The sequence below is a fragment of the Eptatretus burgeri genome, chromosome 16 (genome assembly GCF_056783735.1).
Source record: "Eptatretus burgeri isolate ZD-2024b chromosome 16, Ebu_testis_v1, whole genome shotgun sequence".
In the NCBI taxonomy this organism is placed as follows: Eukaryota; Metazoa; Chordata; class Myxini; order Myxiniformes; family Myxinidae; genus Eptatretus; species Eptatretus burgeri.
The window spans coordinates 24,863,801-24,879,309 of record NC_140976.1 but is presented as its reverse complement, the minus strand read 5'-3'; the positions used below and the strand labels follow the sequence as shown (position 1 = coordinate 24,879,309).

Genomic DNA, 15,509 nt, shown 5'->3' with positions numbered 1-15,509 from the left:
TATGTATATATATATATACATGTATATATATATATATATATATATATATATATATATATATATACATGTATATATATATTTATATATATATATATATATATATATATATATATATTCAGGATCATAAGTTAACTGTGAGGGAAAATAAATATATGAGGGAAATCAGCATGGTATTTACATAACCATAATGCAGAATTGCTGGAAGAATGGCTAAACCAACAGCAATTATGAAATCAATTCACGGAATTAGGAATTGTACCATGTATTGTAATTGTATTCCTCTCACTGATTAGTAGCTGGTACTGGCCTAACTGTAATTTCAGTAAAACTAGCATAACCCGCGCTCTGCGCGACATGTTGGGGTGGGTGTGTTTGAGAAAGGAACTGATGCAGAGTATCAGTAGTAATTTTACTTTAATGCAGTAAGTGGAATACGATTTCATTGTTTCAGAACCATTTTATTTACTTTTTTGTACCATGCACCTCATATGGTCTTTGAGATAATGTAAGCCGAATATCACGTTACTCGAGCGCAGAACAAAGTCGAAGATAGCGCGACACGAAACCACAAACTCGGAAATAATATATAAGATGCCTCCATATTTAGTGGAAAGACAAACAAAAATAAACAAAAAGGATAAACAAGAATCATGCCGAGTACAGAAGGCATTAGCTTGTGAAATGAATGTTAAGTCGGTCAGAGTGTAACGATTGTATTATTGAAAACAGTGCAATGACGCCACAAGCCAAATAAAATGTTATCTTTTTTATTTGTTTTCTGATTAATTGGGCATGTGCGTGATTTTTGATTAAGTGGTACTTCTTGTACGTTTACTCAAGTCAGTTGAGGTATTTCTATCACTGACTTGACCATCTTTCCTCTGCACGGAAGTGCTAAGTGAGCTGGAAATAAATAAATAATGGCAGTTGCTTTGGAACTGCTTGTGAATGAAAATTGAATAATAAGAAGAAAAAGCTAACTTTCATAATTATTACACAGATAATGGAACATTTTTCTTAACAAGAAGGGATCTTTTGAGGATGGTGAAAAGAATTGCTGATTGCAAATTGGAACCCTGATAAATACTGCTGCCCTTTCCACATGGAAATAGCAAATGAGATGGTTGTTTTTGAGTGTGCATACAACTGAGATTTTAGCATGTTGTTTAGGTGGAAAAAAAAAGGAAAGGAAAGGGTAAAATTTTGATGCCACATGTAATGTACATTAGATGCTTAACCTTGATCTTGTTTATTTCGGATTGTTGAGATTCAACACGTGATCATGACGCTACTCCCTTCCTAAGGAGATAAGATGAACATGTTAAAGAGAGAGAGAAAAGAAAAAAACCTTCTGAAGAGAAGGGTGGACAAGAGAAACCCCGACAAGGCAAAGACTTAACGTCGCCGTTGCATGGTGCGTGTCTGGGGGAACGACCAGGACCAAACTCGCAAATTGCTGCTCTGCAGATACATTGTGAACTTGCCGTGGTCGCTCAATGCATGCCAAAGGCCCTGAAGGTCCATACGGCGAGTCATCTGCAATGTGTGTTCATTGATGCAGGTGGAACTCGTGGAGCCATCACGGCTGCCTCCAACGTGTAAAGCTCGTTTGGTGAATCAAACCTGATTTAACAAACTGGTGCTACGAGGCCCTAAACTCTGCTGAGCCTGGATCCAAACTCTCCCGGGGCTGGGATCTCTGGGTCACATCTCGAGTCCTTTTCGTCTCCTTTAACCCAGTGTCATCTGCCACCCAGTGTCAGGCCCAAGCTCGTACCTGCCAAGATCTACCTTCTCTGCAGCTCAAGGAGCGCCTAGACTGTGTTTCCTGTTGGGTGCTGCTCTATCTACACCATGACCTGCTGATCTTCTGGCCTCGGGTAGCATGTCTTTTCGATTCATGACACTTGCTGATGAACAGGCCATTAATTAAATGGAAACACACTCACTAACCTGGCTGGGACACTATTGAAATGGTCGTCGTCCAGCATTCTTCTCCTATGAACGCTCGCTGCCATTATTGATTGAACTTGTGTGAGGGATATCTTTTCTCCTCTAGGAACAGGGTATGGTGATCATGTGTAATATAATTATTCAAATTTTTTTCTAATGTGAAAAAAGGGGGGGATGTAGGGGAAAAATAATTATATTCATGTATTTTCAATTATATTCACTTGTTGAATTGTTGCTGGTACCTTGTAGATTTTATTTTTGTACTATTGTCTAATTGTCTGTCAGTAATGTTTCCCTTTTCCCAAGAGTCTTTTGACCTACATATTGGTAAAAGGAATATCTTGTTTTAAAAAAAGGTCTTGCTCGCTGCATGGAAACAGGGTGACCTGATTGATAACACTGCAACTTTTGCCATGATTGTGTCATTCTCTCCCTCCCACCCAAAGTGGACACATATTGCAGTTTTGAGTTATTGTGCCTCAGACTTCTCACCCTCCCATTCTTTGGAATGTCAAATTGTGTATAAGAGGAATTGCTTTGGGCTTTTGTTTCAGTGAATCATTCAATGTTCTTCCTCCTTCTTCTTCTTCTTCTTCTTCTTCTTCTTCTTCTTCTTCTTTCGGCTGCTCCCTTTTGGGGTCGCCAAAGCGGATCATCCGTATGATCCACATAGTCATTTGGCACATGTTTTTTATGCCGGATGCCTTTCCTGACACAACCCTGGTCACCTCTTACGACACAGGGATATGGTACACCTATTTTAACCAGGGTATACACCGGCCCAGTACACTGGTACTCATTTCGCCGACCTCGGAAGGATAACAGGCTGAGTCAACCCCCTGGTGTATTAATTCAGTGGCCCAACGGGGCTTGAACTCAGGACCTTTTGGATCCCAAGCCGCTGCCCTAACCACTGCGCCAACACCAGGCTCAATTCAATGTTCTTCCTCCATATATACAAAATGAAAGATTCTCCGTTTGTATGCTGATCCAACTTGTGGAAATTGAATTCTTTTCCACAACACTTCAGGATTCCCCAAAGCTCCCAGACCCCCCCAACTTCTTTCTCAGCTTGTTCACAAACTCCTGAGCTACCCTCTCATCCTTGAGTTTGCCAACATCCAGCCGAGGCTGGGATGGTACCATTCTCCCAGATTTAACCTGCAACTTCAGAGTTGCTCCCACAAGCCTGTGGTCAGTATTGAGGAACTGAGCATTCCGGTAGACCCTGCAGTTCTGGATCATCCTCCAGCTATAATCAACGAGCACATGGTCAATCTCCTTTGCCACACCACCAGCGTTGGAATACCAAGTCCAGCGATGAGCCTGTGGGCGCTGAAACCATGACCCAGCCACATTAAGTCCATGACTTCTTGCAAAGTCAAGGAACTTAGTGCTATTCTTGTTCACAGTTCCAGACCCATGGGGACCAACACATGTCTCATAACCATCCCCATCAGCTCCAGTCGATACATTGAAATCCCCCAAGACTGGAAGAGTATCTCGCCTGGGGCAATGATCAACCATAGACTCGAGCGTGGCATAGAATGCGTCCTTCACAGTGAGATCACTCGCATCAATAGCATATACAGAGACCAGGTAAACGACACCCAAGGAGTGAAGAATCCTTCATCTCATAATACACTCATTGACCGGTGTTACATCAATTATCATTGGAGTCAGCTTATTGGACACAGCTACAGCAACTCCTTTGGCATGGTAACTGTCAGAGTGACCAGGACCAATAGTAGGTGTAACCACCCACCATGATTTTTCCACTATCCGGTCTCCCAACCTCAGAGAGAGCTGAAATCCCGATGTTCAAACGCTTGAGCTCAGATGATAACAGAGATAGGTGATCACCCTCTCTTTGGGATAGGACATTACAGGCACCCACCCAAAGGGACCGCCTCAGGTTAACCCAAGAAGATCGCCATCTGGTGGACAACACCTTCGCACTACCCTGACGCACACTACCACAATCCAACCCAGGAAGGTTACTCTGTGTTTTTCCTCCTCTCATCAGATTGGGGGGCCCGAAGGCTTTGCCCCAATCCCGTCATGTGGTGAGCTGCTCTGTGGGGGGCAGCTGCACAGGAGGTACTCCTATGGAGTGGGTTTTCAGTTGTGTTTGTGTGTTTTCTGGAGTGAAGGGTTTTATGGTGGCCGGAATGCAAAAGCTGCCACCAACCTCCTAAAAAAGTAACCTAACTGCAGGAGGACGTCCTCAGGCACAGTTGGGCACTTGATATGGATGGCTGTTGGCTCACATAGAGCTCCTCCGCCCTTTGACAGGTTTTGTTTTTAATCCTGCTGGGTATCCATATACATACATCCTCCTCACCAGAAAACCTGGTGTGGGAGACGGTTTAGTCGCCAACAACCCAACCATTAAACAGGTTATTTCAGGTTTACATGATACCTGTAGCAAGCCACAGATGGGCGACAAAATGGGTGATGAATGGTTTGTCCCACTATTACAGGCTGACCAGGTGTCTTGTATGTTTCAGGATCGTACCGTTTCATACTTTCCCCGGACACCATTTGTGTCCATGCTGTGTCCCACCATCATGTCCGTGAGGTGTCGATGTCCCTCTCCAGTGGATGGGGATTGTGGAGTGGGAAGGAAGGATGAGGGTGGAGGAGGGGTGTGGGATGGTGGTGGGTATTGTTGGGGGATGGTGGTGGTATTATGGAGGGGGGTGTGTGATAGTGGTGGGTATTGTGGATGGGTGAGATGTGGGATGGTGGTGGGTATTGTGGCGTGATGGTTGATGGGGGAAATGGTAGAGGTGGGGACCCTGAACATTTTGGTGTCCTCAGTCAAATCCTCTCGGCAGAGCTAATAATACATACTTCCTCTCCACAATAAATAATGGTGGTTGATTTGATTTGTCGAAACTTGTGTTGATAATAGATACTGTAATTATTTTTCGGTGCCTTGTGGTAACTGCTGGGCAAATGCACCAGGTGTTTGATTCACTTCTCAAACCGTCCGCCAACATCTTCCAGCTGGATAGACATGGTGTTACAGTTTTGAGTGACAGCTGTTTCTTCCGTTTAATCGTGGGATGGCATCCTCTCTCAATCGTGGCGGATAACCACAATATATAGCCATCTGTGTTGTTTTATAACAGTGCTCTGTTAAATGTTATGGGCACAAAAGCGAACATTTTGTAGGCCCGATCCATGCTCGGGTATTTTGGACAAACCTCGTCCAACTTCTGGCAAATTTCGGGTGTTTCGACCATTGGTGTAGCCTGAAACCATCTCAGTTTGTATTAGTATACAGCATCACGTATGTATCGGCTAGACATATTTGTGGAAAAATCGAAAATTATTCGTCGTTTGGGTTAAATCGTACTGCTATGTTCCCAGTACACAGTACGGATGTGGTGGTCTCCTTCCATGTGTGTCGTCATGGCTAATCTGAAAAAGAAGATTTCGACATTTAATCGCACATTTACCAACTTTATAATGCGTACATCAGAAAATGATACATCATATCTATTTTGTGGCGTATCCAGGGATAGATTAGCGTCGATGTGTTCTGAGCATTTGGGTTTCCCTTTTAGAACGGAACGGCTGAGATGATGGAGGCAAGAGGTCAAAGATCAGAGGTCCCTTTCGGTAAAAAAAATTCTGTTACGGCACTAACTTGTGAACAAGTGATGGGATTTTGACCAAATGTGGTATAAGTATGTATTATGATGCAAAGATGAACTGATTAGATATTGGCATCAAGAGGTCAAAGGTCAAAGGTCATGTCAGGTAAAAATGTGATACTTTAGAACAGCTAAAGGGTTTTTAAATCAAACTTGGTACAAGTATTATTATGATGTAATCATGTGGGCGGAGGCATATCGGTCTATGTCGAAGAGTGCCGTTCTTGTTTTATTTATAAAATGCCATGGATGATGATCATATCCCAGGAGATGATGAGCATTTATTGGATGATACAGCACCACCGACAGGCATCTGGAGTGAGCACAAAGATACAATAGCTTCTTCACCGAGTGACATTTGTGTGTATATATATATATATATATATATATATATATATATATATATATATATATATATATATATATATATATATATATATATATATATATATATATGTTGTATGCACCGCCGCCGTGAGCTAATTGTACAAGCCCGGTACCTCATATCCATGGATTATGTATCTATATATCTATATATCTATATATATATATATGATATTCTTGGTAATCCTAGATCTACACTTGTATTGCTGCATTGCCCTTACAAAACGCTCTGCAACACGAGAATGCCAGCTTTAATTGTCACTTTACATGGTGTGTGTCACATGGCAGGTTCTGATGTCACAATGACTCGTGGTTACAGATTGCAGCACAATCAGGTCTGTGGGGCCGGGTAATTGATATAATTATTGTTTTCAGAGTGACAGATCACACCTTTCACATAAGCAGAAATGCATTTATTTATTGATTGAAACATAATTTGAAGCCAATGGTAGTTGTGGAACCTTTGAGTGAAAGGTTAATAATACCAGTTTTAAATCACCAAGAAATAAGATGCATTTTGTCCATTTGCGCATGATGAACCCAACGGCCTTTACAACGAAGTTCGACTGGACAGGTGTTGTCGTGTTGGGAGCACAATAGAGGCTTCACCCCCAAACACTTATTATTACATAGAAGAACAAGAGGTCGTAGACGTGTCACGTGACATTAGTCACAACTCATAATATCTTCCTTCTCAATGTTAAAAAGCTAACACGAGCACGAGTGATACTACAAATACTAATATCCGAATAATATACAAACACCAATAAAATACTAATCCAAGTGCCGCAAACACCAATTGCTGAGACAACCGAACAATACACAAAAACACCAGTTGAAACAACTGAACAACAGTACCCCCAAAAACAGGCTAAAAAAATGACCTCAGCATGACGAGGCAAAAACGAACGATCCCATGGATCAATGCAAAGATGATGTAAGAGATATGAATAAGTTATATCACACAATCATTGAGACATGTGGGTAGTCTCTTAGAATGAGATGAATGAGGAATAGGTGGGGTGACTACAAGTGCAGAGAGTGGTTCCGGCTGCAAGGCAAAGGATGGTTGTTCAGCCGGGTCTTGTGAATGAGCTATTGTTGTGGAGTGCTGAGACAGCTGGTCTTCCTCTGAGAGTGGAGGATGTTCTCACGTCTTCTGGAGGCGTTTGTCATTGTAAACCATAACATGATATGAATGGGACGAATGGTGTGTTGCAGTGGCAACTGCTGGCTCTCAGACCTTTCCTTGCTTGATACGGACGCTTTCACCCGGAGTAAGTGGTGGGAGCTCTTTGGAGTTCCGGTTGTAAAATTTCTTTGCAATCTGCTGACGCTGTACCACTGGCTGACATGAATCTGCCAGAAAGTGTGGTTGCAAGAGTTGCTTCATCGTAGAGAATCTGGCTCAGAGCCGTCGATTCTTTAACAGCTGAGTTGAGGAAGATTGTAGTCCTGATTATGGGAGTGTTCCTTTAAGTCAGCAGGTCAAATGCAAATCCTCACCAGATTCCAGAGCCTTCTTGAGCCCTTGTTTGACAGACAGTCTGTATCGTATGTTTGACTTGTCCATTTGATTGGGCTATGTGCGAGGTTTGATGTCATCATGTGAAATCTCCATTCTTGAGCGAATCTGTACAAATCTGCACTTGTGAATAGCATGTTGTCAGCTATTAGCTCATGAGGAATGCCTTGTCTCACGAACGTTAGTTTGAGTACATCAATGACGTGCTTTGCAGAAAGTCCAAGGACACATAATCTCTGTGTATGTTGAGAAGTAATCTACGACTACAAGGAAATGTTTCCCTGCAAGTTGGAAGAAGTCAGCTCCAAATGTCAGCTCCAGCCATTGTGGAAATCATCTGTCCCTTCCTGCAACATGAGCAGTCCTTCACAGTGAGCAGGTTTAAAGTTTGCACACACTGGACATTTGGCGACAAGGTTCTCCATGTTGTGGCTCATTCCCTCCACATGATGGGCTATGACTTTGATTTTTTTTGTTGTCCAAAGTGGCCTTCATGGATCGTACTGAGGATGCTGTGCTGCAGGGATTATTACATGGTCACCAGCAAAGCTCAGACCATGGGCAAGGTGCAGTTCATTTCTGGTGTCCCAATACGGTTTGACGATGGGTGACAAGTTGGCTTTGTTTGACGGCCACCCATTGACAATAAATTCAGCTAAAAGCTGGTGTACACTCAGCTGCATGTCTTCACATAAAAAAAAAACACTGGCATCTGGTACAGTGCTGGTAGGAGCTACAGAGAGAGTGTCAGAAATATAAAGTTGCTTGTCAGGCACATGCTTGAGTTTCAAGTCACAAAGAAGAACATGATGCAACATCATTTGCAATGTGGATGACGTTCTATGAACAGTTTTTTGACAATGGTCACTACTACTACTACTACTACTACTACTACTGGACCTTCCAATTTGGGGATTTTTTTCACGTGTTGGTCTAATCTGTAGCTGCCATTTCCACCTTCACAAGGAATCACACAAGGAATCTCGACGCAGGAGGAGGCCATTTGGCCCATCGTGCCTGCAACACATCAACACCAAACCAATTTATATGAAAAAGAAAATGCAAAATGTTATAAGAATTATTTTTATTACTATTTTCTATAGTTTTTTTTCTTTCCAGGAGGGAGTTGGAGAAGGTGGTTCTTGGGTGGGGAAACACAAATCAACCACACACCACCCTTTGACGAGACCCCCACAGACAACACTCCACACACAATCACCCATCCATACTCAAGCTACCTAAAAGTCCTGCCAACATTGCTGGACCCCTCTATCTCCAATACTTCCAGGTACCTATCTAATTCCAATTTAAACTTATCTCCTGTTCCTGCTGCCACTACCTTTCCAGGGAGACCATTCCATGCATTAACTACTCTCTTGAGTGACAGTCCCCTGCCTTGCCACCATCTTAACTCTCCTCTTCTTTACTCTCAGGCTTTACTGACCCCTGGTCCTATCACTGTCTACTGTGCTGAATGATTCATCTGCACTTATTTTATCTCCACTCTTCATTATCTTAAACATCTCTATCATATCTCCTCGTAACCGCCTCGTTTCCAATGTATAAAGCCCTGTCTCCTTGAGCCGTTTCTCATAATTGAGTCTAGCGAGGCCCTAAATCAATCCAGAAGCCCTATGCTGAACCCTCTCTATGGCATCTATGTCCTCTGGAATTGTTGTGACCAAAACTGCACACAATGTTCTACATGTGGCTTCACTAAATTCCTATACAATGTTAAAACCACCTCTTTTGATTGATAAATGATCTGCCTCTGAAAATAACCAAAAACCCTGCTTTTCTCCCATATCTATTACCACCCCTAGATCCTTCTCCTGAGTGACACGCTCAAAAATTACCCCTTGCATCCTGTAATCTCTATTTTCATTGTTCTTTCCCATCCCCAACACCTTACACTTGCTCAGGTTAAATTCCATCTGCCAATGTTTTGCCCAATCCATACAAGTATCAATACTTTCCTGTATCTGATCACGAACCCCTCTGCTATCCACCTTACCTCCAAACTTTGTGTCATCCGCAAATTTGGAATGCTTACTCTTCACCCCATTATCCAAATCATTGATGTAAATGTATACTAGTTAAAGGCAATGTGTGTGTGTGTGTGTGTGTGTGTGTGTGTGTGTGTGTGTGTGTGTGTGTGTGTGTGTGTGTGTGTGTGTGTGTGTGTGTGTGTGTGTGTGTGTGTCCTCCATAACTCCAAAACTATAAAACCGAGCAGCCTGAAACTTTGCATGCACACTAAAAAAAACTTCAAGGAAGTGCAAGAGTGAAAATTGGCTGTTTGGGTTAATTAAAACACCCCTTTGGAAGATAATTAACGGCCTTATTTAATTATATCCTTCTTCAGGTGATCCTCGGCCACCTCGCTGGGGTCTGAAGCCGCCATGTTTTTTGGCCTGCTCAACCATGCCTTGACTTGGAACAGGCCGCAATGATTTCTTAATGATAAAGTTTATTTTTCACTTTCTTCACTCATATCGAATGCCTGTTCATCGTCGCTTCGGATCGATGTATGCATCGCTTTTGTAAATACTATAAGTTTTCAAATTAGGAGCTTGGATCGATTTCATGAAAGGCTAAGCTGGCCCTGATTTCTGACTGCCAATGGATAGCCCCATAATCACTTTTCATGCCCACATATATCCTTCACCAGAATCAACTCCCCACTGAACGTATGAAACCACGTCATTCCAGGTGAAACTTGGTCCATACTCTCTACCCACGACGTTACACTTCATTCAGGTTTACACATCCTGTATCAGGTAGAACTTCGTACCAGATGAGGTAAAATTACACGTTGAATCCATCCATTGGGACCATACTCTGTGCGGAGCGTTGGTGCTGCTGAAGCAGTCTCCTTGGCTGTTGGGCACAATCCTGGACAGGTCGCCATGCCGACACAGGATACCAGCAAACTGGCACTCATTTTGCCGACCTCGGAAGGATGACAGGTCGAGTCAACCCCACCTGGTATTAATTCAACAGCCAAGGGGGATTTGAAGAAGAATCATTGTAAAAATTCTCGTATCCAGATCCAGATCCGGATCTTCACCAAAATAGAACTATTTCGTCCTTGTCACACAACCAACTCATCCACCAGGTTTCATTCGAATTCATCCATGATTTTTTGAGATAGCCTGCTATATAATCGGTTTTCGCTCTTTCTCTGAATGGTGAAGAAGCACTTAAAAATTTAAACATTATCAAGTCATGATTTTGATCTTCATTTAAATTGAATCAATTGTTCCTCATCACACACCCAACGTGTCTACCAAGTTTCATCCGAATCCATCCACAACTTTTTGAGATATCATGCTATACATACATATCGGTTTTCGCCATATCTCTCAATGGTGAAGAATCACTTCAAACATTCCAGCATCGGGGTCCATATCCAGATCCTCACCAAAATCGAATCAGTTCGTCCTTGTCACACACCCAACCTGCCCAACAAATTTCATTCAAATCCATCCACACCTTTTTGAGATTATACTGCACACAAACAGACAGACAAACAAACAAGAAAAACGTCATGCAGAGCGTGATACTTGCAACATCCCTAAAACAAATTTGACCTCGAAAAGAATTGTTGGTTGAATTCACTGACCTGATATGCAAATTATTTTCAAATTTCAACTCAATCAGATGAAAATTGATGATTTTAGAAACTTGCTCTATGTTGACCTTTTGGTCTATGTTAACCGCAAAAATATTTGGTGGTTTAATTCAGTGACCTGATATGGAAATCTTGTTGAAATTTCAAGTCAATCGGATGAAAATTGATGATTTTTGAAATTCGACATATTTGTTGACCTTTGGCCTCTGTTGACCTTTTGACCTCAAAATCAAAAGGCTTCTTGCTTATGACCAACTCTACCATTTGTGAAGTTTCGTGAAGATCGGTTTAAAATTGTGACATGTAGACGATTGACATTCAAACAAACAGACATGAAACAGACAGACAAAATAACACACGTGACCAACCAGAGAAAAATCCTCGTTTTTCACATGTAACAAACAGACAAACAAGAAATATGTCGTGCAGAGCATGATACATGCAAAATCCATGAAACAAATTTGACATAAAAAATAATTGATGGTTGAATTCAAGGACCAAATATGCAAATCCTCTTCAAATCCCAAGTCAATTTGGATGAAAATTGACAATTTTAGAAATTTGGCCTATGTTGACCCTTTGGTTCATGTTGACCTCAAAAATAATTGGCTGGTTGAATTCAGTGACGTGAAATATAAATCCTCTTCAAATTTCAAGTCAATCGGATGAAAATTGACGATTTCAGAAATTCGACCTCAAGATGATCTTTTACCTTTGACCTCAAAGTCAAACGGCTTCTCAGTTGAGACAACCTCGACAACTTGGTAAAGTTTCATGATGATTGGTTTAGAATTGTGACCTGTAGGTGACAAGGAGACGGACAGATGAACAAGAAAAAGACTTAATGCAGAGCACATACTTGCAAAATCCACCCCCCTCTCCAAAGGTTGCCATGGATACATCAAATTGTCCATTTCATTAAGATTAAAATTGACAATCTTAATCAAAGCTCAGGTCAATCGGATGAAAATTGATTCTTTTTCAGATTGAAATTGATTTTAGAACTTTGACCTTTGACCTTTTGACCTCAAAAATACTTTGTTTCCCAATTCAGTGATGGACTATGCAAATCTTGTTCAACTTTCAAAGTCAATCGGATGAAAAACGTCGATCTTAGAAATTCGACCTCAAGATGACATTTGACCTTTGACCTCAAAATCAGTAGGCTTCTCAGTTGAGACTACCTCTTCAACTTGGTAGTTTCGTGAAGATCGGTTTAAAATTGTGACCTGTCGTAGGCGATTGACAGACAAAGACAGAATAACAAAATCGATTAATCGATATACTTGAAACATCCTCGATTTTGCAAGTAACGAGTGGACAGAGGTGAAAATGTCACCTCCTTCACCTTCGGTGGTGGAGGTAACAAACCATTTTGAAATTAATTTTTAAAAAAATTACATTTTGCACTTAAAAATCATGTGGGATAGTTACCCACGATGTTTCACCCTTTGTTTAACACACACACACACACACACACACACACACACACACACACACACACACACACACACACACACACACACACACACACACACACACACACACACACACACACACACACACACACACACATCGCCCTACCCGTGTGAAACACCGAGATGACAGTTCATAGCTGGGTCGGCATTCGAACCCAGGCTCAACAGCTTGAATACGAGCATGTGCACCTCCAAGCCATCCTCCCAACTCATTCCCTCCATGGAGGTTACTTCATGCGATGTGTAAGGCAATTAAGCAATTAAAAGGAGATGTGAATATCAAGTTCGATTGAGTAGTTATGGGATTGTGAATGAAGCCACAGCCATGTTGGCCCATAATGTGTCATCGTCCTTTGTGACCATTCCCTTGCTGCTTCAACTCCAATGCTCCTAAACAGGTTGCGGTTACTAATTCCTCCACATATCTTGAGTCAGAGATGAGATAGCTAAAAGGGCAGAAAATGTGGTGGGAATTGGAAAGGAATAAGGGCCCGCACGGATGAAATGATACAGGAAAAGTCGAGAGACATTAACGGACAATGTCAGGTGGATGTCTTGGTAGATTGAGGCGGTCAATGGAGAGATGTGGTGGAGATGGAGGCCTTGGGCTGAAACCGGTTCGCTCTGGTGTCATTGGAGCCTGGAATGCGAGGAAGGGGTGGATGGTGGGTGGACAGGGGTGGAGACAAAACACGTGAGAACGACGGTGTAAAGAACGACCGACGTTTAGGTTTATCCCAACACGCAACCGCCGCCCGGTTCTTGCGCAGACCTCCCTGGAGATGTAAAGTTTCATTCGACATGGAGGATTTTCTTGAGACGACTCGAGAAATTCTGTTGCACTTTATCAGGAGCAAATTACGATATTTTTTGTTTCGATTCGGTTGTATGTCCAGCGAATTACAACCTTCCGGAGCATCATGAGTTCCTGCAGCACCTCCTGGTTGACCCGATTGGCATGGTGGCTCTTTGGAACCACCTTCCTTTTGGGCTCGGTTCTATCGGGAGTCCAGCCGCCTGAAGTCTATGTGTCTTCAAATGCTCCGACTCACGACTTCCCTTCCAAGTCCCAGCGTCTGGAACTCGTGTCTGTGAAGTACGAACATGTGGAGGTCCCCTTGGAGATCACGCTTTGGATCATGCTCGCCTCCATTGCTAAAATCGGTGGGTTGTACCGTCTCGCTTTCTCCTTAATGTCCTATTTATCTGAGTTTAATGTTCAAGTTAGTAATGCTGAGCAATTGTGAACGTTCCAGATCCCACGAAGGTCCCTCGATAATGATAGGCCATTGTGTAATGGTACCCTGGCTCAATTCACGGCCTTTTTACAGTCGATGAAATGGGAAAGGTCAGAATCACCTTTCCCACATTTTGAAACAGGTAATATTGCAGATGTGAAGTTGTATATTAAGTTGATTATTTTTTATTTTGTTTACAAATGATCACGTACATCTCCAACCATGAAACTTCCATCATTGCAAGATACTTTGGAGATGAGAATAATGCACATTGCTTTGTGGTCCAACATTACAGGCTTCCACGTGGCCCCCGGGATGTCGCGTCTCCTTCCTGAAAGCTGCCTCCTCTTGATCATGGGTCTGGCTGTGGGTGGACTCATTTGGCTTGCTGGGCAGAAAGCTCCTCTTGTCATGAATTCTGAAGTGTTCTTCCTATATCTCCTGCCTCCGATAGTCATGGATGCCAGCTACTTCTTACCCGCAAGGCCTTTCATTGCAAACATCGCATCCATCCTCTGCTTTGCCATTATTGGGACCTTGTGGAACACGTTTGGAATTGCCTTTTCACTTTACGCCATCTGTCAGGTTAGCCGGCTCATTTATTGACTCTTTTTGCTGATTCTATTTCTATTTTTTTATATGTATATTATTCTCAAAATCTGGAAGATGTGCTCAATACAAGGTGAAGATGGCAAAGCAGATCAAACGGCATCCTTTTTGTGTTTTATAGGATTTTAAAGTTGTTTAAATTTCAAAAAGACAAAACACTCAATCCAATAATTATCAAATTTTGTCATTTCAATCAATGAGAAGCCATTAACCAGACTCGGTGGTGCATTGGTTTGGAGCGTCCGCTCTGAGTCTGGCAGGTCGATGGTTCGAACACTGACTCAGTTATACCAAAGACTTTAAAAATGGGACGTGTTGCTTCCATGCTTAATGGTCAGCATTTGAAAAAGATACAGTACAGGCAAACACCATAAGTTAATGGCCTCCAACATTGAAGTTCCTTCTCAGGGAACTTGTGTTTAATTGAATTTAATTTAAAACAATACATCAATCCATTCGAAGGAGCTGATGCAATATTAAAACGTGAGTTGTAATAAAATCTGTAGAGTTGTACTTGCAAAGTATTGTACGTCTGTGTAGTTGTGAAGTTATCTTGAAGTTCCAGTTGGAAAGTTGGAAAGTTACATGGTTGCAAAATTGAGGCGTTGTGAAGTTGTCGTTGTTATGTGATGTAGTTATGAGGTTTTGTAAAGTTAGGTAGTTGTAAAGTGTTGCACGCCTGTCAAAGCCCTTCACATTTGCAAAGTGTTGCATTGCTCCGCAACAACTGCAAAAATGTACCGTCCACAACATTCATGATTTTCACGAAAACAAGTGTTTTTGGGGGAATCGTCAATAACTTCACGACGAGTAGACCTCTGTCTCGCATCACATGGTTATCAAGTGAAAAACTGCAACAGGTTTTACCACAACAGCAACATCAACAACCGAGTATGGAGTCAAAAAACAAAACACGACATGGCTATTAACAAGTGGAATGGGAGAGAACACTCCCTGTCAGGTGGATTCCAGGTCAGATGTAGCACAAGGTTTTGGTGCAACTCTTGCAGTAAGATACGTGTG

At 42.1% G+C, this 15,509-nt stretch overlaps 1 protein-coding gene across 5 annotated transcripts in view; it reads left to right on the top strand.

The window, feature by feature from the left end:
• The window catches only part of LOC147010725 (sodium/hydrogen exchanger 2-like), a 101,106-nt gene that overhangs the window by 7,288 nt on the left and 78,309 nt on the right, over window positions 1–15,509 (top strand). For 4 of the 5 annotated variants that reach the window (XM_085860431.1, XM_085860428.1, XM_085860429.1 and 1 more), the window contains 3 exons: window positions 6,291–6,337; window positions 13,536–13,803; window positions 14,173–14,462. In XM_085860431.1, the coding sequence (XP_085716557.1) occupies window positions 6,305–6,337; window positions 13,536–13,803; window positions 14,173–14,462 (591 nt within the window). In that variant the 5' untranslated portion in view covers window positions 6,291–6,304. Of the gene's footprint in view, window positions 1–6,290; window positions 6,338–13,535; window positions 13,804–13,996; window positions 14,020–14,172; window positions 14,463–15,509 lie in introns of those variants that run through there. The other variant, XM_085860432.1, reaches the window with a different exon arrangement.